At 40.2% G+C, this 14,131-nt stretch overlaps 1 protein-coding gene across 1 annotated transcript in view; it reads right to left on the bottom strand.

Annotated features, from left to right (window-relative positions):
• The window catches only part of PDE11A (phosphodiesterase 11A), a 428,924-nt gene that overhangs the window by 62,516 nt on the left and 352,277 nt on the right, over positions 1–14,131 (bottom strand). The window contains exon 15 of the mRNA XM_053597557.1: positions 10,782–10,882. Within this exon, the coding sequence (XP_053453532.1) occupies positions 10,782–10,882 (101 nt within the window). The remainder of the gene's footprint in view (positions 1–10,781; positions 10,883–14,131) is intronic.

Genomic DNA, 14,131 nt, shown 5'->3' on the forward strand with positions numbered 1-14,131 from the left:
AGGCTTCTTGAAAGATCAGAGGATGGGATTAATCATTTTCATAAGGTTGCAAAAAGGATTTGACATGGTATGGCAAGACCACATAGCAAATTAATATACATATTTAATAATTTTTAAAGGGTATAAAAATTATACAATAGACAATAGAGTATCCATCCATTGCCCAGCCTAGAAATAAAGTCTCCCCGCCCTGCCAATCCCCTGTGCCTCTCTCAATGTTGCTTCTGCCTTCCTCCAGTGCCTGTAAGATGACCATTTTTTAAATTTCATACAAAGTATCATTGCATATATCCTTATGATTTAGTAGGTCAATTATATATAATATTGTTCTACATGATTTGAAACTTTATATAAATAGTGTTATTATAGTGTATATACTCTTTGTCAACCTGCTTTTTTCATTCAATGTTTATGTAATTCTAGGCCATTTCTTCTCACATATGGCATTCCATGCATTATAATTCCAGGGCACATGCCACTGTTTACTTAACACATTTCCTGATGATAGAAATTTAGATTACTTCTGATTTTTTTTGCTATTACATACAATGCTGCTATGAACAATCTTATACAAATCTCCTTGTGAATTTGTGTGAGTTCTCTCTCTATATGTGCATATGTAAATATGTGTGTATATGTATATATAAAATTGACATTATATGTATATGTAAAATTGGTAAGTCATAGAATAATTCTATGACTATAATTGTCATTATAGTTATAGACTGTTAGAAATGTATGGAACTTTTGAGAAAAAGCTGTTGTGAAGCTGGGCACAGTGGCTCATACCTGTAAATCCTAGCACTCTGGGAGGTCAAAGTGGAAGGATCGCTTGAGCTCTAGAGTTTGAGAGCAGCCTGAGAAAGAGCAAGACCTATGCCTTTTAAAAATAGAAAGAGTAGCTGTGCATGGTGGCAGGTGCCTGTAGTTCCAGCTAGTTGGGAGGCTCACGCCGGAGCCCAGGAGTTTGAGGTTGCTATGAGCTAGGCTGAGGCACTCTAGCCTGGGCAACAGAGTAAGACTCTGTCTCAAAAAAAAAAATCTGTTGAATTCTCATTTTATAGGAAACTTAAGGTGAAGGAAAGTAAAGTGATTTTCCCAGAGTCCCAGGGAAGTTAGGGGCATATTTAGGTAGACTCCAGGGCCCTGGCCTCCCAGTTCTGGCCTCTGAAATAATCTTTGTAACTATGTGTAGCATAAACTTTTTGTGCTGTGGGTATACGGGCAGTCATGGGCCACAGCCCTCCTGGGATGTGATGGTGTCACGGGCTGCTGTGCCAAGGCAGTGCCAGGTAACAAGACTGGTGCCAGACAGAGGTGAGAAGACCTGTGATGGCCTAGGCCAGGTTGCTGGTTCGCCCCTCCAGGGAGTGTATTTTTGACCTTCTCCTTAGTGATAATCAATACAAAGTAACCATGTGAAATTCACTGTGCTCTTAGGAAATGAATTTGCTTTTAGCATCTAAAAGTATACAAGTGTATAGACGATACAGAGTCAACAGCATGAGCATATGCAAAACTGTTAGAAGCATTTTCAGAAACATGGGACTGCTAAAACGAATATTTGAAAATCCACAAAATTATATTAACCCCCCTGGATCCAGACTCCTTTGTCATGAGGAACCATATCATTAACTTCTCAAGCAGATCACTGGGAACCTTGGTTTTCAAGGACAACGCTAAGTATCTCAGCTAGTGAAAAGCAACTTACTGGAAAATCTCATTTATAATCAGATATGTTTTTATTAGGCTTTTATCCTGCTATCCTGACATATGTTCCCCTCAGAAAAATAGCAGTCTTTAAAAAAGCATCATTTCAACAGAACTGCTAAAATTACCCTAAAAAATAATTCTAAAGATTGGTTACCAGTCAGCCATCACTACTTTGAAAATCTCTCTGGTTTGTAATTTATCTGCAAAGCATCTTTTATTTGTACAATGAGAAATCACCGTGCCTGTGTATATTTTAACCAGAAATATTTTTAATTTATGTATCTATGCATGTATATATGTATACAAATTCTTTGTCTATTCCTCTAATTCCTCTGAATCTACTGAAAGTCCATAAACATTAGGAAGTTTTACTGTTGAGGTAGCAAATCATCATTGTAACTACCCAATTTTGACTCTAGAATTGTCTGGCGGCAGTGGGAGGTGCAGCCGAGAAGGGATAGTTGTTGTTTTCGTGCCCTTACAGCTTGTTCAACAGGAGAATCATATATATATCTCTAGTTAATTGCCAAATGCAGATTCTGGAGAAATTTCTGGACTTTTGACATTAAAAACACTGAAAAGAAATAGAAAATTAATAGGCCAATGTGAACCCTAGTAATGACGACTAAAGAAAAAAAGTGATACGTTTAATTTTGAAGTGAATTTTCTCCTTGCTTTAGACCTGCTCTGATAACACAAGGGCCAGCTAAGAACCTGAATGACATGATCTGTTCGATGCTGTGCTGTTGTTGACAGCTCGAATAAAATTGGCAAAATGCAGGGAATGAAAAGAGAATTACCCTAAATGTTGAAAATGGCAGGAGATTAGATAACAAAGGCCCAAGCAGTTTAGTACAACCATAATCACCAGGCAAAGACGCTGCCTAAGCCACTGCTGGGTGACTCTCTCTCCTGCCCCCTGCAGGCGAGAATCACGTCTTATCTGCCTGTGTTCCCAGTAACTAGCACAGTGCCTGGCAAAGGAGGGCATTACTAAGTGCTAGTTGGATGATTTCTCTTGTTTTTAGGCAGTTGTGATATCATGTGAATGGGGATATGGAGATAAGTATATTTATATACATATAAATGTATGTATATGATGTATGTACATATTCTTTATCTATTTATCCAGGTGTTATTATGCCACTGTTAAAATGCTTTGGAGTGTGTCAACAAATACCAGAACATTTCTTCCATCACCCTACTACTCGGGCTACTGTTCTGATATTAGATTAATTAGTTTCAGTAGGTTAACCTGTGGGACTCTGTTAAAATACCAGCATGTTTGGGAGAGAGTAAGGGCTTAAGCTCTAGCAGTCATGAACACCTTACTACGCCCCAGTTTATCCTCCTTCTTTGCACTATGGTCAAGTGCAGTCATCTGTGGAAGTTGGGAGCCCTGAACAGAGTGGGCTTCTAATAAACATTTGTTGAATATTGAACGAGTGAATAGCTCTGTCTGCATAGCAGTAGAAACATCTGCTGAGTTCCAAATGTATTTTTTAAAATAAAATGGCCAGAAATTAATTTTTTGAAAAAATGGTCAAACCATCACACCAAACAATCAAAAATAGTTTAGTGGATTTTGCTATCATCATCAAATGCTTCTGAGAAATGCTACTTACTGCATCCCTTTGGAAAGACAAAGTCGCAGAGAACAAAACATTGGACTGGGAATTTTCCATAATTGCTGGCGAATGTTTGTAGTACCCAAAGTGAAGCAGCAAATTTTCAGTTTGAAGAATAGTCTGATTTAGAAAACCAACCTAAAAAGCATTGAGCAACCAAGAGGATTTATAAAATCTGAATTAGTGAGTAATTTTCTGCTTAATAGTGGTCCGAGGCAACATGGCATAGAGACCTGATCACAATGCGCTGACTTTGGGCAAATGACCCTCTTTAAGCCCAGCTGTCTCTATCTTGCAGATGAGCATACTAATGTCTACTTTCAGGTTGACCTGAGAATTCAATATCAAAAAGTTAATATTTGAAGAACTCATTATGTCAGACAGTGTAAGGGTCAGGTTTGGGAGCTCCAAGAGTGAGCTAAAGAGTGAGATGAAGTCTGCATTCACGGAGGGTCCATTCTAGCATGGTGGTGACAGAGGGAGTGACATGGAAACACAGGGAGATATGAGAGGCCGTGATGGTGCAGGGCAGAGGGCAGTCACTTGGTGATACAGTGTTAGGTAATCACAACCTGTTGGGGATGGACGCTATTTATTGCTAGCCAATAGCAACAACCTCCATGACTATATTAAAGCTACAGGACTTTCAACCTCTTATGCCCCAGCTTAACTTAACTGCAAACAAGGAGCCTCTAATTGCAGTGTCAGCTGCACCAGACAGGCTCCTGAGCAGCTCTAACCTGGAGCCTCCACACCCACCTGACCCTCCTGGCAGGGGGGGCTGGTTTTAGATGAATTGCTGTGACCTAATGTGCTGACACCCAGTGTGTTCAGAACTAGTCTCTGGCATGTGCACACTCAAATTACTGCCGCCCCTAAAGCCCTAGTGTTCCCAGGATTGGCCTCGGTTTTCCCGTCAGTACTCTTAAACTAATCACTGCATAACTGCGAGAGAAACTTAGAGTAGTTAAAAACATTTAGGAGTCCAACTACTTGCTTCAAATCTCAAATTTACTGTTTAACGTTGTGAGCAATTGCTGAATCGCTCCACCCCTCAGTTTCCTTATGCATAACATGAGGTTAATAACAGCACCTATACTAAAAGGACTGCTTTCAGTAAAATGGGTAACTTGTATACAAAGATCCTAAACAAGCACTCAGTTGTTTTTATTACTAATTGTGGAAGTTGCATAGGTCATCTTTGTTGACTTACATGCAGACAAATAGTCAAGGCATTTGTGACACTCTCTTGAAGGATTTTTTTTGAGATAGAATCTCACTGTGTTGCCCAGGCTAGAGTGCCATGGCCTCAGCCTAGCTCACAGTAACCTCAGGCTCCTGGATTCAAGTGATCCTCTTGCCTCGCCCTCCCAAGTAGCTGGGACTACCTGTGCCCACCATAATGCTCAGCTAATTTTTCTACTTTCAGTAGAGACAGGGTCTCATTTTTGCTTAGGCTAGGTCTTGAACTCCTAAGCTCAAGGGATCCTCTCACCTCGGCCTCCCAAAGTACTAAGATTATAGACAGGCATGAGTCACCATGCCTAGCCCTTCTTACAGTTTTAGCATTTGTAATTTTAGATCTCTCTCTGCCTACTCCAGTAAATGTCATCTTTTTAGTGCATATTTTATTAAGTTTTATGGATGAATGATTCCTTTCTTTATAAGGTACTTTAAATTATCAAAGCTCTTTCGCGTAGATAATCTCCTTTGACTCCCACAAGGAGCCCGGGAGACTGACAGAGGTGATGTGCCCATTCCCCACACTGCTGACAAGGAAACTGAGGCAAAGATGACTCTCTTAGACACATGGCTGGTTACTGACAGGGTATAATTCCTGCTTGAGATAGTAAAATTACTACTTAATTATTAAAGCCTTATTCACCATAGGAACTTAGAAATAGGCACAGAAATAAATTTCAGAAAATCAGTAACTGGAAAATGTTTTCAGTAACATGGAACGGGGGAGTAATTAACCTCTGGACTTAGGGTGTGAAACCTAGAAATTCATACCAAGGGTTTTGCTTATTTTTATTTTTTAATCTTGTAAATTTTGGTTTTATATGCCATTTGTAGCATTGAATCCCAAGGGCATGTAAAGCCATTAGAAATTAAAGTCATTAAGTTTTGGTGGTTGTTTTGAATGTATTCCTATATTTCCATGAATCTTAATTTTTTTCCCTTTTAGAACATGGCAGGAAATCCTGCCCCTAGGAACATAAAGCCCTCTGTAAAAGGCTGGGATCTACTCCACACCCATCCAGGCCGTTTCTAGAGTGACTTTCTTCTTTCCGGGGAGGAAAGCAGTGAGCTTCCTCTTTGGTTTCTTTAACTGTATTATGACTTTTGATTTGAGTAGTCAGGGCAGAAGAACTAACAATAATCTCTGTTGACTTTTGGAACCTAGTCCTACAGCTGCCTCTCATCCACTCGGCCCACCCACGCTTCTCCAGCCCTTACTGCTACCACCAGCGCCACAGCTGCTGTCCGTAGCTCCCCATTCCCTCCCACCCCCCATTGCTTACTTCCTGCCCAGGCCCTGACCTGACTCCATGTGTGGGACTGATGGGGATGGCTGCAGTCATCCCCAGCCCTCAGGCCTGTGCAGCCTGGAAGTGCCTGGGAACTCACATCTAGCACAGCAACCTTTGGCTGGCAAGGATAGTGGCTGGTGGACAATTCTAACATGCATCACAAGACGCTTCTTGCATAGTCCCTGCAGGGCTCGATGACCAACAAAGAAATGTATCCTTCCTTTCAATGGCTTCCATCCTTCTCCATTTCGCTGTCCCGGCACCTTCAGTCTTATTCTTGGGTGTTATTTCCAAAACAAAAATACCTTCATGCAAGCCCTACTGCAGCTCTGCTTTGGGAGAGGACACAGGGAACCCAGGCTCATTTTTGTATTAAACTGATTAGAGAATACCTAGGAAGATCAATACATGCATCCCCAATTAAAAATGACAACTATTTCTTCATTCTTTTATTAGAAAAGGTGATTGAAGAAAAAACCCTGAAAGAGGAGGAATGGATTCCAGTTTTGTCAACACAGTAGAACCTCTGTAAGTCGACCATCTATGGGATGGCAACAAACTGGTCAACATACAGAGGTGGTCAACATAAGGAACTAGGCTACTGTACTGATATGTCCATATGGTGCGTGTCCAATCTATGAAAATTAGGTCAACAGAAGGAGGTGGTCAATATAGGGAGGTGGTCAGCTATGGAGGTTCTACTGTAATTACTTACGTGACCCAACCTACACTTGTTCCTCGTTTGGACTTTAGTGCCTGATCTTCAAAATAAAGGAGATGAACTGGATGACATCATTTCTAAGATCCTTCCAGTTCCACAATTGTACATTTACGAAACAAAAGCATCTGGGGGACTGTTTGTAGTAGCTGCTTTTTTCCTCATTAACCCTAGTGATTGTTTTGGTTAAAAATATGGCAATACTTTAATATGACTTTTGACAGGCAAGTGAATCAGTCCCTGAAGGTCTAGATTAGAGAATGAGCAGCTATTCAGAACTTCAGGAAGAATAATGCTGACGAAAACAGAACAAGCCAGCTTCTTTGGGAGTCAGCAGACATTAGCAGGGGCTGCAGCATTAAGATAAGACCAGAGTAATGAGAAAATGAGTTGCAACCAGCTTCCCTGACTGCATTCCAGCGGTCACTCTGATTCCACACATCCCTAACAGGGTTTGATAAATGGACTCCAAGTGTTGAGATTTTTTTCTTTCTTTCTTTCTTTTTTTTTTCTCTTTAGAAGTTGGAAACATGGCTTGGGAAAATGCTTCTACTTTGAGAAAAATAACACAAAATCCTACAGTGTCAAGGATAAGAAATAAGAACATTAGAAGGATACGGGTGTTTCCTAAATCCCAGATCAAGGAGGATCCATCCAGAAAAGGATTAAAGATTATGATAGTTAAGTCAACCCAAGGGCCAGAAAACATATAAAATAAATGGGTTATAAAGCAAGTTATAAAGCAAATGAGGTTGTAGATGCTACCATTTATAATCCATTTACAGATCTAAGGCATTTCTCAGACATATAATGTAGGTATTGTTATCGCTAGAGAAAGAGAGAAAAGATGCTCTGAGAGGTAAATAATCTGATGACACACAGCCTGTTAGTGGCAGAGCTGAGATTTTTATTTTTTTTAATATTTTTTAAAATTAATCAAAATTTATGTTTGTCAAAATAATACATGCCCATAGTCAACAAATCAAATAGCACTAAAAGGCATATAACAAAATAGCAGTGTTTTCTGCCTTACTGCCCTTTGATCTTTGATTGTATTTCCCAGTGTTTTCATTTGATACTTGATTTTGGCCATAATGTTTTTAATCTCCAAAAGCATTTTTTTCTTCAAGTTTGCTCCTAATGTTATTTTCCAAAACATCCTTTTATTATTTCATGAACGTGATGTCTTAGCTCTCGAGGATACTAGCAATGATTTTTTTGTTTTCTTCTACTCCCTGTTTTCTTTGAATTTGAATTTTTTTTTTTTTTTTTTTTGTAGAGACAGAGTCTCACTTTATGGCCCTTGGTAGAGTGCCGTGGCATCACACAGCTCACAGCAACCTCCAGCTCCTGGGCTTAAGCGATTCTCTTGCCTCAGCCTCCCGAGTAGCTGGGACTACAGGCGCCCGCCACAACACCCAGCTATTTTTTGGTTGCAGTTTGGCCGGGGCTGGGTTTGAACCCGCCACCCTCGGCATATGGGGCCGGCGCCCTACTCACTGAGCCACAGGTGCCGCCCTGAATTTGAATTTTTTCTGTTTGTGTTGGCCTCTGTCTTTAATGCTGGAGGCTTATAAAATGTTCTGTGATCCTCGTCTGTTGTAGTATTAAGGAATTAAAAAGCTAAGTGGGAGTTGTATGTATGTGGGGGGTTAGGATTGCTAGATAAAATGCAATAATTTGAGTTTCAGATAAAATATTATTTTTAGAATTTTTTATTGATACTTAATAGTTTTACATATTTGGGGGCACATGTGCCAGGTCAGTTCCCATTTGATGGTCTGCCTTCCATTTTCAACACAAAGGTACTGAATCTCTTTCAGTTGTTGCCTGCCCTTTCTCCTTGCACATTTATGTCTTTTTTCTTTTAAATATATTTAGTATCATTTTAGTGGAGCTTTAGGAAGGAGAAGACATAGATACTTGTGCTCAATCCATCAGGTTTAACTAGAATGCCAAAGTGAGATTCAAATCTAGGCCCATATTAACTCCAAAGTCTTTACTCTTTCTACAATACCATATAACAACCCAGTCAACCTGAATCCAAGAATAGATACCTGCCATTGTCCCCCTCTCCCCAATATTCTTTTTTCCATTCTTCCTTACTAATATAATAGGATCCCTGTTTTTTATAGCTGGGTACACGGCTACCCGGGATAAAGACTTCCTTTTCCAACCTTCCTTGAAGCTAGGTATGGCCAAGTGACTAAATCCAGTGAAATATGAAAGGAAGTGTTATGTGACACCTTCCAGCAAACTCTCTTAGAAGATAGCTTGCATCACCCTTTTACCTTGCTTCTTTGCCTTCCTTCATCACCTTCTTTACCTTCCTTCTTCCTGCTGTCTGGAAGGTAGACATTATGGCTGGAACTTGAGCAACTATTTTGGACTAAGAGTTGGAAAACATGTGCTGAAGGTGGCAGTACAGAAACAGAAGGACCTTGGGTCCCTGATGACTTCGTATGGCTACTCTACCAAATCCGGACTTCTCTCATGTGACAGAGAGGTAAGCCACTGTGACTTTGGGCTTTCTTCTCCTTACAAGTGAACCTTATTTTAACTGACACAACACCACAGCACAGTAAGATTTCAAATGGAGTGACACAGACTTCCTAGAAAAAGTGGCAGAAGAGACAGATCTTAAAGGAAGATCATTACAGCCAGATGGGGAAGTGAAGGAGCAGAATTCCATATAGGAACAGTGATATAAATAGGATACAAGGAAAATTATGTAGGGTTTTTCAATGGGTAATAAGTAGACCAACTTGGTTGAAGTAGACAAATCAGGTAGGAAAGAAGTGGAAGATAGAAAGGGGAAAAGGTTTTCTTTCTCCTTTTTCTTGGAAGTCTGTGTCACTCCATTTGAAACCTTACTGTGCTGTGGTGTTAAGTAACAGTGGCTTAGCTCTCTGTCACATGAAAGAAGATTATGGTGAGCCTTGAAAATCAAACCAAGTTTAAGGTTTTCCTTGAAAGCAATAATGACAGTGAAGGTCACTGAGATGAAGCTGGAGATACAGGTCTACAATGTGAGGCAGGGTTAGAGCAAAGAACTTCATGGAGTTCTGCACACAGGTGATGGCATCTATAGAGATGATACCAAAGTGAGGCTAGGGGAGTGAATTTGAGTAGAGAAAGAAGAACATGGTTCAAGAACTCATATGGAGAAGCCAGGAGAAAGGAAACCCACAAAAGGATCTAAAAATGGAGAGAGAAAAGGCAACTGGATGTTGAGGAAGCAAAGAGAGTAGAAATTGGCAGTAATTCAGTAAACCTTCAGGTATCTTAAAGACACTAGAAAATATCAGAAAAGGATATAGCGTATTACATTTGGAGACAAGAAAATCTCTGGTGACCTCTGAGAGTACAAGTTTGATAGAATGTAGGGGGTGAGGGTGAACTCAGGCTCTTCATGGTGTGCATGGGTGTTAGGAAAATAGAGGTACTGATGTGCTCTGTTTATTTTAAAAAGTAAAATAAAGGTAAATTGAAAAACAATTAAAGATCTCCGTAAGGTCAAGTATGGCTGGAACTTGAGCAACTATCAAGGTCCATCCATAAAATAACTTTTTAAGGGAGGGAAGTTGTTTGGTCTTTAAGATAGGAGAGAACTGTGCAAATAAGTGAAAAAAGAGATTTCTGGCTGCCAGTAGAGGAGGTCTCGCTTGGAACAGGTCTCACTTGGAAAGGGGGAGATGAAATTCCCAGCTCAGAGAGTGGCCTGACCTGTGGGAAAAGGGGGGACAGCTCTTCCCAGAAAGAGAGAAGAGAATCAGGAAGTGAGTCTTGGATTTAGAGTTAAACTCTCATCAGTGAACACATTTCAAATCATCACCATCATCATGCCATTTTAGATCTGACCAGAAATAATAGTTTAAAATAGCAGTATTAGCCAGCTTTCTAAACTGAAAATAGCCATCACTTAAAGAGTCAAGAGTCTCAAACAAAGCTCATAAAACAGGAGAAAGATGTAAATCTTGTGATTGAAGCCTTGATTCTTTTGGCTTATATATACTGCCCCAATGAACTCCATTTAGATGAGGGAAAAACAACAACAAATGATTAGCTTATTTATACATTGATATCAAAGCTCGAGTAGCAGATAAACCCCAGTGTAGACCTAAAAATTAATTACAGGATGAAACTTTAGATACCCATTTGTCAAATAGATCTAATGCCAATACCTACTCAAAGTACAGCGTGAGGTCTGTGGCCAATATTGACTGCTTCAAAAGCTGCATAAGGTCACTATACTCCTTGGAGGACAGATTAGCAAAGATATTGTGACCCTGTAATGAGAAAGGAAAAAGTCACACAAGACAACATTGAATTTGTGGTTGTGGATTACATGTTCTTTCTATACTAAAACAAAAATCTGGACCATGTTAGAATCATTTTTAAAAAGCTTAATGAAATTATGTACAAATACAAACAGATTCCCTGGCAAACAGAGCAATGCCAGAAAGCGCAATCATTCTCAAGGAAGTCTACTGAAGGTTATATTATTGTGTGTTTAGTCTAAAAGGGAAAATCTCTGAAAATGGGAATCCGTCTGATTGCCTATTTCCTATGGAATTATGTCATGGAGAAGTTGGTGAAATATCTCACTCTAAAATAAAGACTAATTTCGTTAGGTAGCAAAGGTTTAAACTGACATTTTGGAAACACTTGCTATGGCAACAACTGACTTCAAGGAGGAGAAAAAAACATTAGACTAGTGATTCTCAACTGGAGGTGATTTTGACAGTGGGAATTTTTGGCAAAGTCTAGGGCAGGGCAAAGTCTAGGGCAAACTGCAGCCCGCGGGCCATATGAGGCGGTGTGAATTGTATTTGTTCCCGTTTTGTTTTTTACTTCAAAATAAGATATGTGCAATATACATAGGAATTTGTTCATAGTTTCTTTTTTTTTTAAACTATAGTCCGGCCCTCCAACGGTCTGAGGGACAATGAATTGGCCCCCTGTTTAAAAAGTTTGAGGACGCCTGGTCTAGAGCCACTTTATTTATTTTATTTTATTTTATTTTTTTATTCAATCATAGCTGTGTACAATAATGCATTTATGGGGTACAATGTGCTGGTTTTATATACAATTTGAAATACTTACAACAAACTGGTTAACATAGCCTTCACCACACTTTCCTAATTATTGTGTTAAGATGTTTATACTCTACACTTAGTAGATTTGACATGTTTTTTATCATCACAACGGGGTAGGGTACTGCTACCATCCAGTATCAGAGGCCAGGGAATCTGCTAAGCATCCCACAATGCACAGGAGACCCCCCCCGAGAAAGATTTGCCTGGCCCAAGAGGTCAGTACAGCTGAAGTTGCGGAACCCTGCATTTAAGATACACTTTGAGGAAGTGAATGGTGGATTAAGTTCAGTTCAATGAATAATTACCGAATGGCTAGGGTGTATAGGACATTATTCTTGGCACTGTGGGACTCTAAGGACGATCTTTACCAAGAAAATTTGCAATTACCCCTTTATCTCCATACCTTTGAACAGCACCCTGGTTTCAGTGGAATTTATTTTAGTTACACCAGGCAGCTCCACATTTGTCTTTAGGAAAGAAAAATCCTTTCGTAAAGTGACCAACGCACTTAATTTGTTTTGAAAGTCAGTACTTTTCTTTTTTCAAGTTTTCTTAGCATGAAATAGGAACTCATTAGGATGTGGCCCAGGAACTGGACCAGTTTTAAATGTAGTGTTGAGAGACCAAAGAAGGAATGGAGAAGAATGACTGCCTAAGAATAAACTATTCTCCAACAAGAGGTAAATTAATTCTTTCAGGGAACGAGGATATCAATTAGTAAATTATCTCTTACCAGGCACCAGATGATAATCTGTTCTCCTGAGTTAATTTATCTCATTGGGTGAACCTGCTGCTCCTTAAAGACGAAAGTATATTGGTTCCACCTGGGACCAGGTCCAATATTAATAATAATTTTCAAATGAACTCTTCCAGACCCTTAATTCAGCCATTAAGAAGACGACAAATAACTAAAGGAACACCACACCATAATTCTGTGTGGGGTTTTCTGCCTGAGCATTGCTCATGGCTCAGTCACAGCCAAGTGTTTCTGGGGCTGGGAAAAAAATGGCCAGAAGCTATGGCAAAATAGCCACCTGAGTCTAGGCACACACCCAGCACCTCCCAGTCAAAGAAATACAGCCTTTAGGAGAAAGTTACAGTAAAAGTTAACATTGAGACAAGGAGAAAGCTGTTTGGAATTTGAGGATCTGATTATTTTGTGAGAGTGTGCATGTTATTATAGTCAGGCATCATGTAAAGACAGGAATGTGTTCTGAGAAATGTGTGGTTTGGTGATTTCATCATGTGAACATCACAGAGTGTACTTATAAAAACCTATACGTGAAGCCTCCCACACACCTAGGCTATAGGCACAGCCTACTGTCCCTACACTACAAATCATGTGCCTGTACTGGACACTGCAGGCAACTGTACACAGTGGTAAGAATTTGCATATTGATACATAGAAAAGGTACAGTAAAAATATGGTGTTATAATCTTATGGGATGACCACCAGCACATGTGTGGCCTGTCAGCAACTGAAACATTATATGGTATGTGATTGTGCTCTTAAAGGGCATGTGGTAACTAACACCATTTACAGCTAAAAGAGTGACAGAGCTGGCCAGATTAGCTTTAATATTTTTAAAAGTTAATTTGCAATCAGGGTACTGTTTATATGCAAATTGGCCTTCCACAGTGCCTCAATGGTTTGGTCCCTGAAGTAGACTTGTGTCTTCCTAAAACACTGCTTCTGCTCTTTGTTTAAAGAGGTGGAAGTGTGGGATTGATGGAAAGAAAAGTGGATGTTCAAGGAGAAAGGTCTGGGGCAAACTTTCTCCCACCTGACCTTTGCACCGGTGCTCATTTGGCAATGGGACAGTAATGGCACCTGCATTGCTGCCGTTCTGATGGGCAGGGCTGTGGAGGCCTGGGGCAGGCCAGGGCAGCACCTGCTGCATAGTTCTCTCTTTATTGGTCTCTGCGGCCCTTGGTAGAGTACTGTGGCATCATAGTTCACAGCACCTCAAACTCATGGGCTCAGGCGATCCTCTTGCCTCAGCCTCCTGAGTAGTTGGGACTACAGGCATCTGCCACAGCACTCAGCTATTTTTATAGACGTGGTGCCTTGCTTTTGCTCAGGCTGGTCTTGAACTCCTGAGCTCAAGCAATCTACCTACCTTGGTCTTCCAGAGTGCTAGGACTGGAGGCATGAACCACCACGCCCCGCCTCTGGTCTCTGTTCTTAGGGAACCCTAGAGGGGAAGGGCAGCCAATGGGTCTCATTTATGTGAACACAAATTTTGAGTTAGTGGGGTTTGTTTTCCTCAAAGAAACTTGACATCCTGTTTATAATCTTTGTTGTTACAAAGGTAGTGTTTACTGGGGGCAGAGGTATAAATGTATCACTCTTATGAGTACAGAAAAGATAAGCTTAACCAAATTTCCTCTTATCCCTACTGAGTGCTGTGGAAGCACTCAGCTATAATAACGGCTTTT

The sequence above is a fragment of the Nycticebus coucang genome, chromosome 7 (assembly GCF_027406575.1).
Source record: "Nycticebus coucang isolate mNycCou1 chromosome 7, mNycCou1.pri, whole genome shotgun sequence".
NCBI lineage: Eukaryota > Metazoa > Chordata > Mammalia > Primates > Lorisidae > Nycticebus > Nycticebus coucang.